General features: G+C 42.1%; 1 protein-coding gene across 7 annotated transcripts in view; it reads left to right on the top strand.

The window, feature by feature from the left end:
• The first annotated feature begins 4,014 nt into the window (after positions 1-4,014).
• The window catches only part of PAN3 (poly(A) specific ribonuclease subunit PAN3), a 134,925-nt gene continuing 124,480 nt past the window's right edge, over positions 4,015-14,459 (top strand). For 2 of the 7 annotated variants that reach the window (XM_038573390.1, XM_038573388.1), the window contains exon 1: positions 4,157-4,586. In XM_038573390.1, the coding sequence (XP_038429318.1) occupies positions 4,157-4,586 (430 nt within the window). Of the gene's footprint in view, positions 4,587-14,459 lie in introns of all 7 variants that reach the window. The other 5 variants (XR_005378426.1, XM_038573391.1, XM_038573387.1 and 2 more) reach the window with 5 other exon arrangements.

The raw sequence follows: 14,459 nt of genomic DNA, 5'->3' as shown, positions 1-14,459 counted from the left end.
GTTGAGCATCTTCCTTTGGCTCAGGTCGTGATCCCTGTGTCCTGGGGTCGAGTCCCACATCGGGCTTCCTGCATGGAGCCTGCTTCTCCCTCTGCCCAAATCTCTCTCTCTCTCTCTTTCTCTGTGTCTCTCATGAATAAATAAATAAAATCTTAAAAAAAAAAAAAGGTAATGTACATTTTAAAGGGTTTTGAAAAAATACTGCCTATTTGCTTTGAGGGTGGGCAGAGGGAGAGGGGTGTATCAGTAATGTATTAAACTGTTTGCTTTGTTTCCCTCCAATTTAATTCGGGTTTCATTTTGTTAGCACTAGTTCATTTTTTCCAGCTGGACATTTACAAATCCCAATTTGTCATTTATTGCATTATACATCCCCAGTGGTTTTGCAATAATTGCAGACCAGCCTGCTGAACATGCTATATGTTTCTGCATGTAGGGAGCAGATAACATTTTTTCATAAAATGTTAAGATCGGAGTCCAAAGGAAGATTGTAAAGACCATGTAGACATGTATCAACTTATCTATACTCTTTGGATATTGTTTACGGAGCTCCAATGGCACCTTTATCAACATTTTGATTATGACTAATCAAAGATACTTAAATCACCTCACTATAGTATCTCAGTCCATTTTTCTCCATCTTGTTCACAATGATTCAATGGCAAGCTCTGTCAAATGGAGTTTTTTTTAATTTTTAATTTTTTAAATTTTTTATTTTTTTTTTATTTATGATAGTCACACAGAGAGAGAGAGAGAGAGGCAGAGACATAGGCAGAGGGAGAAGCAGGCTCCACGCACCGGGAGCCCGACGTGGGATTCGATCCCGGTCTCTAGGATCGCGCCCTGGGCCAAAGGCAGGCACTAAACCGCTGCGCCACCCAGGGATCCCAGTTTGTTTGTTTGTTTGTTTTTTTTTAAGACTTTTCTTTTATTTCTTCATGAAAGAGAAAGAGAGAGAAAGAGGCAGAGACACGGGCAGAGGGAGAAGCAGGCTCCATGCAGGGAGCCCAACATGGGACTCGATCCCAGGACTCCAGGATCTGGGTCGAAGGCAGGCACTAAACCAGAGCCACCCAGGGATCCCCTGTCAAATGGAGTATTGAGAGATGATTTATCATCGGCATTTCCCTCATGATTCCCAGGCTGTACTTTACACATTTTTGTGTGTCAGAGCCTAGCGCAGACCTTGCTCGATACATAGTACACAGCTTCTCAATAAAGGTTTATTTGAATGATATGCTTAATTTGGCATGAATTTAATGAACCTCTGTTGTCCACCATAGACACCACTTTCCAAGCCATTAATAAACATATATGGTTCATTTAGGAATGGCAAATGTGTAATGGAAAGGGCACTTAAAAAAAAAAAAGGTTTTATTTATTTGGGAGAAGGAGTAGAGTGAATGGGACAAGCAGACTCTGGGCTTAGCGTGGAGCCTGACATAGGGCTTGATCTCAGGACCCTTAATTGTGACCTGAACGGAAATCAAGAGTTGGTTGCTTAACTGACTGAGCCATCCAGGTGCCCTCAGAGAGCATGTTTTATAATTAGAAGTCCCTGTAAGTTGGCTTTGCAACTTACAAATTGGTAATTGTGTGTAAATCCAGACCTTATTCAGTTTGTTCATATACAAAACAGTGATAACCCATTTTCTTTACTTTCCTCATTGGGTTCTTATAAGAATTAAAATATTTTTCTCTAAAGGGAAATCTGGTCATGTCATTACTTGACTTTTTAATATATTTTTTTAATTTTTATTTATTTATGATAGTCACATACACAGAGAGAGAGGCAGAGACACAGGCAGAGGGAGAAGCAGGCTCCATGCACCGGGAGCCCGACGTGGGATTCGATCCCAGGTCTCCAGGATCGTGCCCTGGGCCAAAGGCAGGCGCCAAACCGCTGTGCCACCCAGGGATCCCCCACTACTTGACTTTTTAAAACCCTGTAATAACTTTCCATTGCTCTCAAGAAAGAGTTAAATCCTTTAACATACCATACAGAGACTTTTGAGATATGGTCCCTGTTCAATTCTCCACCATCACTATTCTAACAATGAAAGCTCTTTTACTGCAGGGCCTTTTGCACAAGCTGTTTGCTTTGCCTGTAAAGCTATTTTCCGCACCCTTCTATGTTGATTACTATTAGCAGCAATACTACTAATAGTAATATCTAAAATCTACCGAATTCTTACTAGGCATGGGACATTTTACAGTAGTTTATACTTTATGAAGTAGATACTATTATGTGTTTTACAGATAAGGCACAGAGAAGGGAAGCAACTTACGGAGAGTAACACAGCCATTAAGCCTCAGCTTACAAATTCCCATCTGATTGCAAAGGAGACCTTCTCAACTTCTGCTATTTGAGCATCAACTTTCTACAGAAAGTCTGACATCTTTAATATCCTCTAATAGCCAATCTGATAAGATTAGCACTTAAGACACTGCTTTATAATTGCCTGTGTGCTTTATGTCTGGCTCCTCAACCAGCGGAATAAACAATCCATTTGAACTCAGACAAGACTGCATCTAGTTTACTTTTGTTTCTCCAGCTCCTAGCAGTTCCTGCTACACATAATGGGCATTAATAAATATTTGCTGAATAAATAAATATATGAAAGTGTTTTTAAACAAGAGACATAAAACAATGTTATTTTTGAATTCAGTTAAGGAACATCACCAGGCTTACCAGTTTGTGATGTATGAGATCCAGTTTTCCCCCTTTCTGCAGTGTAGTACACCTGCTCATATCCATTCTTCTGTCATCTCTTCTGTTTGCCACAATTCTTAAATACTGCCCACAAATATTCCCCCTTCACAACTCTGAAACTGCTTTTTGAGAACATCTTTTACAGAGGAGAAAAACTAAAATGTTAAAATTACTTTTCCCTTCCTGCCAAGGCTTGAAAATTCCTGAAAAAAAAAAAATTTTTTTTTTTTTTTTAAATACAGCACAGCGAAACAGGAGATCGCCGAGGGAGGAAAAAAAAAAAAAACCAAACTATCTTTTAAAAACTGGAATTTCAAATCAAGACTAGGCTGATTAGAGAAAAGCAATCTAGCACATTTATAAATGAAACCTTCTGGCGCTGCCTAGGCAGTGTTGTCCCCAGGTGGCATCTTATTTTTCATAATATTTTACTGAAGCCTTTCAGTAATATAAATAGAGGAAACAGGTGCTGCACCGAGCAGGGGGTTTGTCCAAATCAACCTTTTTTGGCTCAGTTTTTTTGAGAGAAGGCCCAGAAGTGAAGGTAATCAGTCCTGCGGCTCTCATCACCTTCAAGGCGAAGGGAAAAAGAGGAAGGTGGTGAAAAAAGAGGGAGAGGAAGTGTGGCAAACAGATGAAACCATCCCTCAACGAGAGCAAGGGCGCGGGCTCCTTCCCAAGGCGCGGCCCCTCAAACTGACCGTTTACATTCTGCTAATTTTGTCTTTTCGATTAAAAAACGACGCCTGGTTTTGTAAGTGAGAGGATATACAAAAATAAGAATAAAAAAAAAAAAGAGAGGCAGGCGTCCGTCTCGTGAGAACTCCGCCACCCGGACCCGCGCCCGCGGAGGCCACCGCCGACCGTCCGCGAACCCGCCGGCCCGCTCGATGCCCCGGGGGCCGGACGCCCGGCGCGGCTTCCCCTCGCGCTCCCGCTACCCACAAGCCACCGCGCCGCGGCGCGCCTGCGCAGCGGCCACGGCCCTCTCAGGAAGAGGAAAATGGAATAAACAAGTCGGAGGAACCAGAGCGCGAGCGAGCGAGTGGAGGCAGAATTTAAAAATAAACCGGCCTCTCCACCCTCCCAGCCCGCCCGCCGCCGCCGTTCCCCCTTCTCTGGCCCGCGCCCTCGAAGGCCCCGTCTGGGCCCGTGCGCCCACCCCGTCGTCCCGCGCGGCCCCTTTAAGAAAAGAGAACGAGAGAGTGAGTGAGAGAGAATCCCAACTCTCCCCCTCCCCTCCCCTCCCTCCTACCCCCTCCTCCCTCCCCTCTCCCCTCCCCCCCCTCTCCCCGGGCGGCTCCGGCTCCCGCAGCGGGACGGACCCACCCGCCCAGGCTTTTATCCGGCACCGGCAGCGTCCTCCTTCCCTCCCCGGTCTATGGTGGCGGCGGCGGCGGCGGCTCCTCGGGCGGCAGCGGAAGACGAGGCTGCGGCGTTGCCATGAACAGTGGCGGCGGCCTCCCGCCCCCCTCGGCCGCCGCCTCCCCTTCCTCCTCCTCGCTGGCGGCGGCAGTGGCGGTGGTGGCCCCGCCGGGGGTCGGGGGTGTCCCCGGCGGGGCGGCGGCGGGAGTGAAGCTCAAGTACTGCCGCTACTACGCTAAGGATAAGACTTGCTTCTACGGGGAGGAGTGTCAGTTCCTGCATGAGGACCCGGCCGCCGGAGCTGCCCCGGGCCTCGGCCTCCATAGCAACAGCGTCCCCCTGGCTCTGGCGGGCGCGCCCGTGGCCGCCTTTCCGCCCGGAGCGGTCCCGGGCGGGGGAGCCGGGCCGCCCCCGGGGCCCAAGAAGCCGGACCTGGGGGGTCCGGGTGCAGGAGCCACGGCCGGCGGAGGAGGCAGCAGCGGCGTTCTCGACGGACCGCGGCTGGCAAGTGAGTCTGGTCCGGGCTGGGAGGGCTGCCCGGGCCTCGGGGCGGCGGCGGAGGGAAGGCCTGCGGCCGGAGGGGGCCCGGATGAGGCCCTGCAACGAGCTTTGCCCGCGGGGCTCCCCCCTCCCCCTTCACCTCCCTGGGCGATCTGGGAGGCCTAGGCCGGGCCCGAGCCCTCCTTCCGTCTTCCTGCTTCCCCTCCCCACGGCCCTCGGCGAGCCGGGGAGTAAGGGGAGGCTAGGTTCCCCGGAACGTGGGTGGCTGGTCTGGGGTGCTGGGAGTGGGGGCAGGGAGGAAGGGGGATGGGCTGCGGCGTGCGGTGTGTGAGAAAGGGGGTGTCGTTTCCGGGGGGTGTGGAAAGGGGCTGGGTTTGCAGGCACATGTGTTTTGCGTGCCCGTGTGGAGTGGTATCTGCCGAGTGTTGAGGTTCCCCAGTGGGTGTGTGTGGGTAGGGGGCGGGAGGTGATGGGCGGGCTTAAGGCTTCCCGGAGTAGGTTGGAAGAACGGAAAAAGTTTGTGTAAGGCTTATGGGAGAAAGATTTCTCCAGGCAGGAAATGCTTTCTAAGGATTAGGCGTGAAGGGACAGTGGCTTTTACGTCGTGCTTAGGTTTAGTCGAGAGAGTTCAGAGTAGGCATTTCTCAAGACTTGCATTTCAGCGTAGTTTTCCTGAAGCCAAGAATAAAGTTTGCTGGGTGTGGGTAGGGATCCTGTGCTCTGCAACTTTGTATCAAGCCAGCTCTTAGCACCGAGCCTTGAAAACGAGTCCTGTGCAGCGTCCGCTTGTGTGCGACTGAGCGCTTGGTTCGAGTGTCTTAGGGCTGTTGGTATTTTTTACTTTTTCACTTGTCATTATCAATATTGTCTTGCAACTTTTTAGTTGTGAGTAGAGCTTACGATTATTAGTGTAAATGCAATCTATCTTGCAGAATGTTGCCCTTAAGCAAGAAGGAGAGCAGGTGTCAGATTTTTGTTTCTGCTTCTCAGTGTGTATTGACTGGTTCTAAACCGAAAGGGGAAGTCTTTCTTGGGCATTCTAAACAGTTTTTAGATCTTAAAATGATTTGATAGGCAATTAACTTGGACATTAATACATTTTTGTCAGTTTTTTTTTTTTTTTAGCAATTATTTGCTCTATGAGGATTATTAAGTGTTTTCCCAGAGATTTACTTTCTAAAGAAGATTGCTGTGATGGACTTGACTTTAATGCAGATGTATTTGTCCAGATTGATGTTCTCAGAAGATTAATTTGTAACTTGAAGTGTTTTGTAAAGAATGGTTACTTTATTGTTGGAAATTTATCACTTTGGACTAGCAACTTTGCATTTTCAAGGTAAACTTTTTGCTGGTTGTGTGAGCTGTGGCTCAAAGTAATTTGATCAATGTTTGAATAGTACAGGGACCTTGAAGGGTAGTTTTGTTACATACAGAAAGGCATTTTAAAAAATGCTGGCATCCGATTTAATGTGGTATCTTTCTAGCATTTTCTAATACGAAGAGGTAGTAGATTTGGGACATGAAACATAAGGCAGGGTGACAGGATATTGCAAACAGGTGAAGATGGCAGATGGAGGAAAGATACTGGCAATGGCTCAAAGGTGAGGATCATTCCATACCTCAGAAAAGGAAAGTAATTGGGATAATAGGGTTTTGAGAGAATAGGTAGTTATTGCAAAAGAAAGCATTTAAAAATCTTATAGTCATTTAACAGACATTTGATTAAATAACTGAGTTATGTATGTAGGTTCTCTAGGGCTTGCTTTAACTTGCCTGGGTGAAGCCTGAGTCTCCTCTTTTCTGCTGTGGATTTCTTGGTAACTGAGTAGTATGTAAGTTCTGACTCCTTTTAGATGGGAGCAAATTGCTTCCTATCAGTGAGTGGCAAGTAGCTCAGGAATCAGGAAAGAGGTTTGTGTTGGTGATTTAATGGCTGCTTTGGAGTTTTACACTTAAATTTAAATTTTTAGTTTGCCTTTTACCGTTTACTGGGTTCTTTGCCGTATCTTTGAAAACAGCCTTGATTTGTTAAGTGCATGAGGCAATTAAACTAGACAACACATCCTAAGAGGTCATGCTGTCAGGAGAAACTTAAATTTTGTTAGTTGCTGACGATCATCTAGCATCACAGCTTTTTTTTGCTTTTATTTTTTTTCTTTGCTATTCTTTAAAGCTAAGATTGTACAGTGTTTCCTTAGCCGAGAGGTCATAAACCAATCTGCTCTGATAAGTTAAATCTGCCTGCAGAAATATTTTTGTTTGGGCTCCATGTAATCTTCTGTGTGTGGGTACGTGTGTGTGTGTGTGTGTGTGTATTAAAAGCTTTTACTGAGGTATACATACCTAAGGAAAAGCGTATAAAATCATAAGTTTTTGGAATTTCCACAAGATGAACACATAACTTATAATCAGTACTGTGATCAAGTAATAGGACATAATCTGTATCCCCCAGAAGTCCTGCTCTTGTTCCTCTTCATCAGTATCCTTTCCCATATCTAATTTTTTTAAAAAAGATTTTATTTATTCATGAGAGAGAGAGAGAGAGAGAGAGAGAGAGAGAGGCAGAGACACAGGCAGAGGGAGAAGCAGACTCCATGCAGGGAAGAGAGAGAGAGAGAGAGAGGCACAGAGACACAGGCAGAGGGAGAAGCAGGCTCCATGCAGGGAACCTGATGTGGGACTCAATCCTGGGACTCCAAGATCATGCCGTGGGCAGAAGGCAGGCGCCAAACCGCTGAGCCACCCAGGGATCCCCCCCATATGTAATTTCTGATTTCTAACCCTACATTCTGACACTGTAGATTCATTTTTCACTTTTTTTGTTCTTTCTTTGAACTTTATAGGAATGAGCTGCTTTCTTTCAGCATTTTGTGAGATCCATTCACTGTGATGTAGAAACAGCTTCTGTAGTCTCATTCTTGTATATTGTTACATTGCATGAATATACCACATTTTATTTTCTCATTTTACTGCTGGCTAGCAGTGGAATGTTTCTAATTTTTGCCTGTTAAAAACAGTTTTGAACATTCTTGAACATAGTTTTTAATGAATAAGTATGTCTGTGCATTTTTGTTGGATCACCTTTGAGTTGAGTTACTGGGTCACACTAGGGTATGCCCGTGTTCAGATTTAGTAGATGATTTCTGAAGTGGTTGTACCATATTTACATTACATGTGGCAGTGTGTGACAGTTCTAGTAGCTCTACATTCTCACCAATACTTGGTATTAGCTGTCTTATAATTTTAGCCATTTCAGTGGCTTAAATTTATAGTATAATTTTTTGTTGTATGTGTGTGGATTGTAGTTAGTTAACATTTAAAAAATCCAAACATAGGGATCCCTGGGTGGCGCAGCGGTTTGGCGCCTGCCTTTGGCCCAGGGCGCGATCCTGGAGACCCGGGATCGAATCCCACGTCGGGCTCCCGGTGCATGGAGCCTGCTTCTCCCTCTGCCTGTGTCTCTGCCTCATTCTCTCTCTCTCTCTGTGACTATCACAAATAAATAAAAAAAAAAAAAAAAAAAAAAAAAAAAATCCAAACATATATGGCATTTTTAGGGATTTGAGTTTTTGACCCTTGCTTTAGTACTTCACATTTGCAGAATTGCTTTGTTAGTCTTTCAGATTGAGTAAAAATTTACAAGGTAAATGCAAGAGAAAATTTTATCCTTATTTTGCAAGCATTAGAAAGCTGAAGCACAAAGGCTTTTTCTTCCTAATATACTTAGTTGCAGTGATGTTTCAGTCTTGCGAAAGAACTGTATTTTAATTTGTTGCTTACCTTTCATGTGTAGAGTTACGTTTTCTTAGTTCAGCTCGCCGGCTCACCTGGCAATGTAGTAGTAAATGTGTTCTGGCATTCAGGATTGTTGTTTGGGAAATAGTTTATTTTTTAAAAGAAGTATTTAAGTTTATTTTTGTTTTTGATTTTAAGAGAGCCCTTGGGAACGGGGGTTGGGGTGGGAGGCAGAGGGAGGAGAGAGAATCTTATGACCTAGCCCTGGCAGGGCTCCATCTCACAACCTGGAGACCATGACCTAAGCCAAAATCAAAAGTCAGAAACTTAACCAACTGAGCCACCCAGGTGCTCTTGAAAAGTATTTAAGTTTTTGACATTTCATATTTCTTTTGGGCTTGGGATCTCTGAGGCTTAAATGTGATTTGATTTGGGTTCAATTGAGTTACTGTTTTTGACATTTTAATAATGTAATTCTAATATTCAGCTAACTAGACTTTTAATCTTCAAAGTCCTCAAATTTTAGCAGCTAAGCTATTTATATGCCAGTGTTTATATTTTATGTACATTACCTTATTTGAAATCCAATGGATTTGTTTATTTTACCAAAAAAAGATGTATTTTTCAGTTCAATTAGTTTAGTTAGTGGTGAAGGCTTTGATGTAAGACACATCTATGATGAAATCCTGGCTTTCTTACTAGTTTGGGATCTTGGGCAAATTTTACAATTTTAAGCCTTAGTTTTTCTTATTTTAAAAACGAAGATAACACTAGCACTTACTTCGGAGCTATGATGGGATTGCATGTGACACTATCAGTGCGTTGCTTGGCCCATAGTGAGGTTTTTAGTTTTTAGTAATAACTGTTATTAGTAATAAGTCTGTAAGTTGTATATTATCTTTTCTTCTCCAATTTTTGAGAATATACTTTTAAGACCAGTGAAATACCTAAAGATGATTGAACTGTGGTTGTCTGTCCAAATTGGAAGAAAACAGTGGATAAATTAAAGTTCATTTACTTTGAGGGATCCCTGGGTGGCGCAGCGGTTTAGCGCCTGCCTTTGGCCCAGGGCGCGATCCTGGAGATCCGGGATCGAATTCTCCGTCAGGCTCCCGGTGCATGGAGCCTGCTTCTCCCTCGGCCTGTGTCTCTGCTTCTCTCTCTCTCTGTGACTATTCATAAATAAATAAAAATTAAAAAATTAAAAAAAATAAAGTTCATTTACTTTGGATTATATAATGTGTGTGGCAAACTGTATTTAAGTCAGGATTGCACTTAACCTGTATCAGCTAACAGGGAAGTGAGTAGTGGGAATCTGTCATTAGGATATTTGGTATAGGTTTAAACATTTTTATTGGAAAATATACACAGTGGATAAGAAAGACTTTATAATACCATTCACTTCACTTATTTAATTGGACTTGCAAGGTGGCAAGCTTTGACCTAGGTGATAGGAATACAACACTGAATGAAACGATATTCTGACTTAATGGAATTTGTATTTTAGTGGAGAATACAAACACGTGTATAAGATAATATTAAGCCTTGATGAGGTTTATGAGGACTATTCAAAGAGGGATATATTAATATTTAGTTGAGTAAAAGTACATAGAAGTATACTTCCTTTCCATAAAGTTGCATTTGAAATAACCCTGTAAGAAGATAAATGCTTGCCAAAACTAAACAAAAATATCTTTATATTTTTGTCCTTTGATAGGATTTTTTCACTTTTTAAATTAACCCTCTATTTTGAGATAATTGTAGAGTCACATGCAGTTGTAAAAAATGATACACAGCTTGTTGTTCCATCACTCATTTTCCTCCAACGGTAACATGTCTCATAACCATAGTACAGTATTACAACCAGCATTAATTGATATTCTCCACTTATCATATTCATATTTCTGTAATCTTATTTGCGTTCATGTGTACACACACGTACATTTAGTTCTGTGGTGTTTCTCATGTGTATATTTGTGTACCTGCCAACAACAGTCGAGACATAGAACATTTTTTTTTTTTTTTGAAGATCTTATTTATTTATTCATGAGAGACACACAGGGAGAGAGAGAGAGAGAGAGAGGGAGAGAGAGAGAGAGAGACATAGGCAGAGGGAGAATCAGGCTCTATGCAGGGAGCCCAAGGTGGACCCAACCCTGGGAATCCAGGATCACGCCCTGGGTGGAAGGCAGGTGCTAAACCTCTGAGCCACCCAGGGATCCCCCAACATAGAACATCTTTATCAACTTCAGATTGCCCTTTTGTAACCCCCCTTCACTCCCTCCCGAAACCTGGCAACTACTAATTTGCTCTCCGTTTCTATAATTTTGTTATTTCAAGAATGTTTAAATGGAATTATGTAGCATGAAATCTTTTGGGATTATTTTTTCCCCCCCGCTAAGCATAATTCTCTCAAGAATTATTATCAGCCAAGTTGTGAGTATCAAGAGTTCATATTGCTGAATTTTTCTGTTTTTTAACTTGGAAAATTTATATTTATTATGGAGCAGCATTTTTTGGTTTGCTTTCCTATAGGCATATCTACTTTGTGTACAAAGTTAGTTACATTTACAGTAACCTAGAAATGATATATATATTTTTAAAGATTTTATTTACTTATTCACGAGGGACACACAGAGAGAGCTGGAGACATAGGCAGAGGGAGAAGCAGGTTCCCCCTTGGGGAGCCAGATGCGGGACTCAGTCCCAGGACCCTGGGGTCACAGCCTGAGCCAAAGGCAGACGCTCAACCCCTGAACCACCCAGGCGTCTCTAGAAATGATATTTAAAGATTTTATGTATTTATTCATGAGAGACACACAGAGAGAGAGGGGCAGAGACACAGGGAGAAGCAGCCTCCATGCAGGGAGCCTGATGTGGGACTCAATCCTGGGACTCCAGGATCACGCCCTGGGCCGAAGTCAGGTGCTTAACCGCTGAGCCACCCAGTTGTCCGTATAAATGATATTTTAAAGATTTGTGCTAGGAGCATTTATTGACAGACTTGAGTGTTTGTTTATGTATTTTAGGGTTGGTTTTTATTTAATTTTTTTTAAGTTATGAAAGTCCGAAATTTTTTGTAAAAATTTCCATTGGAGCAGCAGTGTATAAAATCAAAGTAGACCAGTCTCCTTGTAATCTGGGTTTAGTTGTTATTAATATAATGCTTTTGTGCTCCTAAAGGCCCCATCTCCAAATACAGTCATAGTAAGGGTTAGGGCTTCAGTATGTGGATTCTGAAAGAAAACAATACAATCCATAACATGTGTGCATGCATGTACACCTAAGTTTTGTAGCAGTATTTGTCACGTTTTTTTTCTGTATTATTTTATATCCTGTTTATAAAGTAGTTTAATCTGAGACTATATAAGGGGAATATGGTAAAACTCTGTTCTGTGTACTGTTTTCAGATAGCTGTTAGAGCAATACATACAAGTATTTGTGTCTCCTCTCAGTATATAGGAATTACTACTGAACTGGGGGCTCAGAGATTTTGATTTTAGTGCTGGATCTTACAAGATCACTTTGTGATCTTAGATTAGTTATTTAGTCCCTGTGAAAATACATTTATCTGTAAAATGGGATCATGGGGTATGGGGTACGCGATGTCCAAAATCCTTTTAGCTCTAAAATGCTCCTGTGTTTTCTTAATGTTCGTGTTCTAGAAAACAAATTACTTCATGTTAGATCTTTAGATCCTCTTCCCCTCCCAACAACTCTTAAAAACACTGACTGTTCAGCAGTTTAACATCCAGTACAGGGAAGGGCATGTTGATCTCACTAATCTTGGCTGAGTTAATTGGCATGTAGATAACAATCCTCTTCCATAAAAAAACCTCTCCCTTTTTTGATGTCTGTTTTGGTATCTGTTTTTTTCCTTAAAAAATAAAGATATTATTCTATTTTTTTTTCTTTTTTTTTTTTTAAAGAGTTATTTATTTATTTATTCATGAGAGACACACAGAGAGAGGCAGAAATGTAGGCAGAGGGAGGAGAAGCAAGGTCCTCACAGGGAGCCTGATGAGGGACTCAATCCCGGATTCTGGAATCCTGCCCTGAGCCAAAGGCAGACACTCAACCACCGAGCCACCCAGGCGTCCCTTTTCTTTCCTTCTCCCCCCTCCCTCCCCCCCCCCCCCCCCCCGGGAGAGGCCCCGGGGACGCAGGGGGCGGGATGGGGGCGCTTTCTTTCTTTTTTTTTTTTTTCTAAAGTACATTCTACACCCCACCATGGGGCTTGAACTCAGTCACCCTGAGATCAAAAGTCTCATTCTCTACCAGCTGACCCAGCCAGGTGTCCCTATTCTTTTTCTCTAAAGTTAGATTTGATTTGATTTATTTTTAAAGATTTTATTTGTTACTTGTGAGAGACATAGAGAGAGAGAGGCTGAGACACAGGCAGAGGTAGAAGCAGACTTCCTACAGGGAGCCTGATGTGGGACTCCATCCCAGGACCCTGGGATCACGACTGAGCCAAAGGCAGGCGCTCAACCACCCAGGTGCCCCCTAAAGTTAGTTTTTAATTACATTTTTTATTATAAAAATTCCAGCTTAAAAAATAAGAAATAATATCTTGTTTTTGGAACTAAAAATGTAATACATGCACAGGAAAAAAATATAAATGGAACAGAAGAGTACTCAGTGAAAACTAGTCTCCCTCCTTCTTTAGTTCCCTGACTCCTCTCCAAAAGATAGTCACTCTTTCTAATTTACTATGTATCCATCCAGAAATATTCTTCCTCTATACAATCATTTATATATTTATATTTCCCTGTTTCTGGCACCTACTGATGCGTATATCGGTGTGTGCATACAGGGAAGCCTAATGCACTTTGAATTTTCTCACTGGATTGGGTTTCTTGTGGTTTGTTCTACATTCACACATAGGAATCTACCTTGCTCTTTTTATTTATTTTTATTTTTTTTAAAAGATTTTATTTATTTATTCGAGAGAGAGAGAGAGAGACAGAGACAGAGATACAGGCAGAGGGAGAAGCAGGCTCCATGCAGGGAGCCCGATGTGGGCCTCAATCCCAGGTCTCCAGGATCATACCCCTGGCTGAAGGCCGTGCCAAACCGCTGGGCCATCGGGGCTGCCCTACCTTGCTCTTTTTAAAGGCTGCATAATATTATACTGTATGTTGTATTATTCTTTTTAATGGATATTTAGTTCATTTATAATGTTTTATTATTACAAATGATGGCACCAAGCTGTTGTATCTTAATGCATTATGTATATTTATACATAAATTCACAAGAAATATATGCACATATGTTAAGCATACAGAATCTTCAGTAATTTGGTTGAAACTCAGTACATTAAAAAAAATTACCTAGACCACTACCATATGATCTCACTTATATGTGGAATCTAAAAAATCTTTCAACTCCTGTATACAGAGATCTGATCAGTAGTTGCCAGAAGTGGGGAGTAGAGGGGTGAGAGAAATGGAAGAAGATGGTCAAAAGGTACAGGATCAATAAATATTGAGTACGTAATGTATAGCAGGGTGGGTATAGTTAATAATACTGTGTTGTGTATTTGGAAGTTGCTAAGAGAGTAGATCTTGAAAGTTCTCAGCATAAGAAAAAAATGATAATTGTAATAATGTTAAATAAACTTAACGTGGTAATCATTTTGCAGTATATACATATATCCAGTCATTATGTTTTAAACATTATGTTTTATACATACATGTTTTATACATTTTATACATCATTAGCTGAAATAAGATATTTGAAATAATCATCCATATCAAATCTGCTCCAGCAGTATTTTTTTTTACCAGTGGCTCACATATTTAGAGATGGTTTTGTATATCATATCTTTTGCAACTTAATAAGGTAATATTTGTTGATAGTTTTTGGTAAATTTCGTTTGTATGTTTATTTTATTTTTTATTTAAAAAAATTTTTTTAAGATTTTATTTATTCATGAGAGACAGAGAGAGGCAGAAAGACAGGCAGAGGTCTCCATGCAGGGAGCTTGACGTGTGACTCGATCTCAGGTCTCTAGGATCACTCCCTGGGCTGAAGGTGGGGCTAAACCACTGAGCCACCTGAGCTGCCCTTGTTTGTATATTTAATAAAAGACTAGTGTTATTGTTTAATAGTCTGTAATTGTTTATCTGCATTTTTGATATGG

Source organism: Canis lupus, chromosome 25 (assembly GCF_011100685.1).
Source record: "Canis lupus familiaris isolate Mischka breed German Shepherd chromosome 25, alternate assembly UU_Cfam_GSD_1.0, whole genome shotgun sequence".
NCBI classification, from domain to species: Eukaryota; Metazoa; Chordata; class Mammalia; order Carnivora; family Canidae; genus Canis; species Canis lupus.
This window is presented reverse-complemented; position numbering and strand designations above follow the sequence as displayed.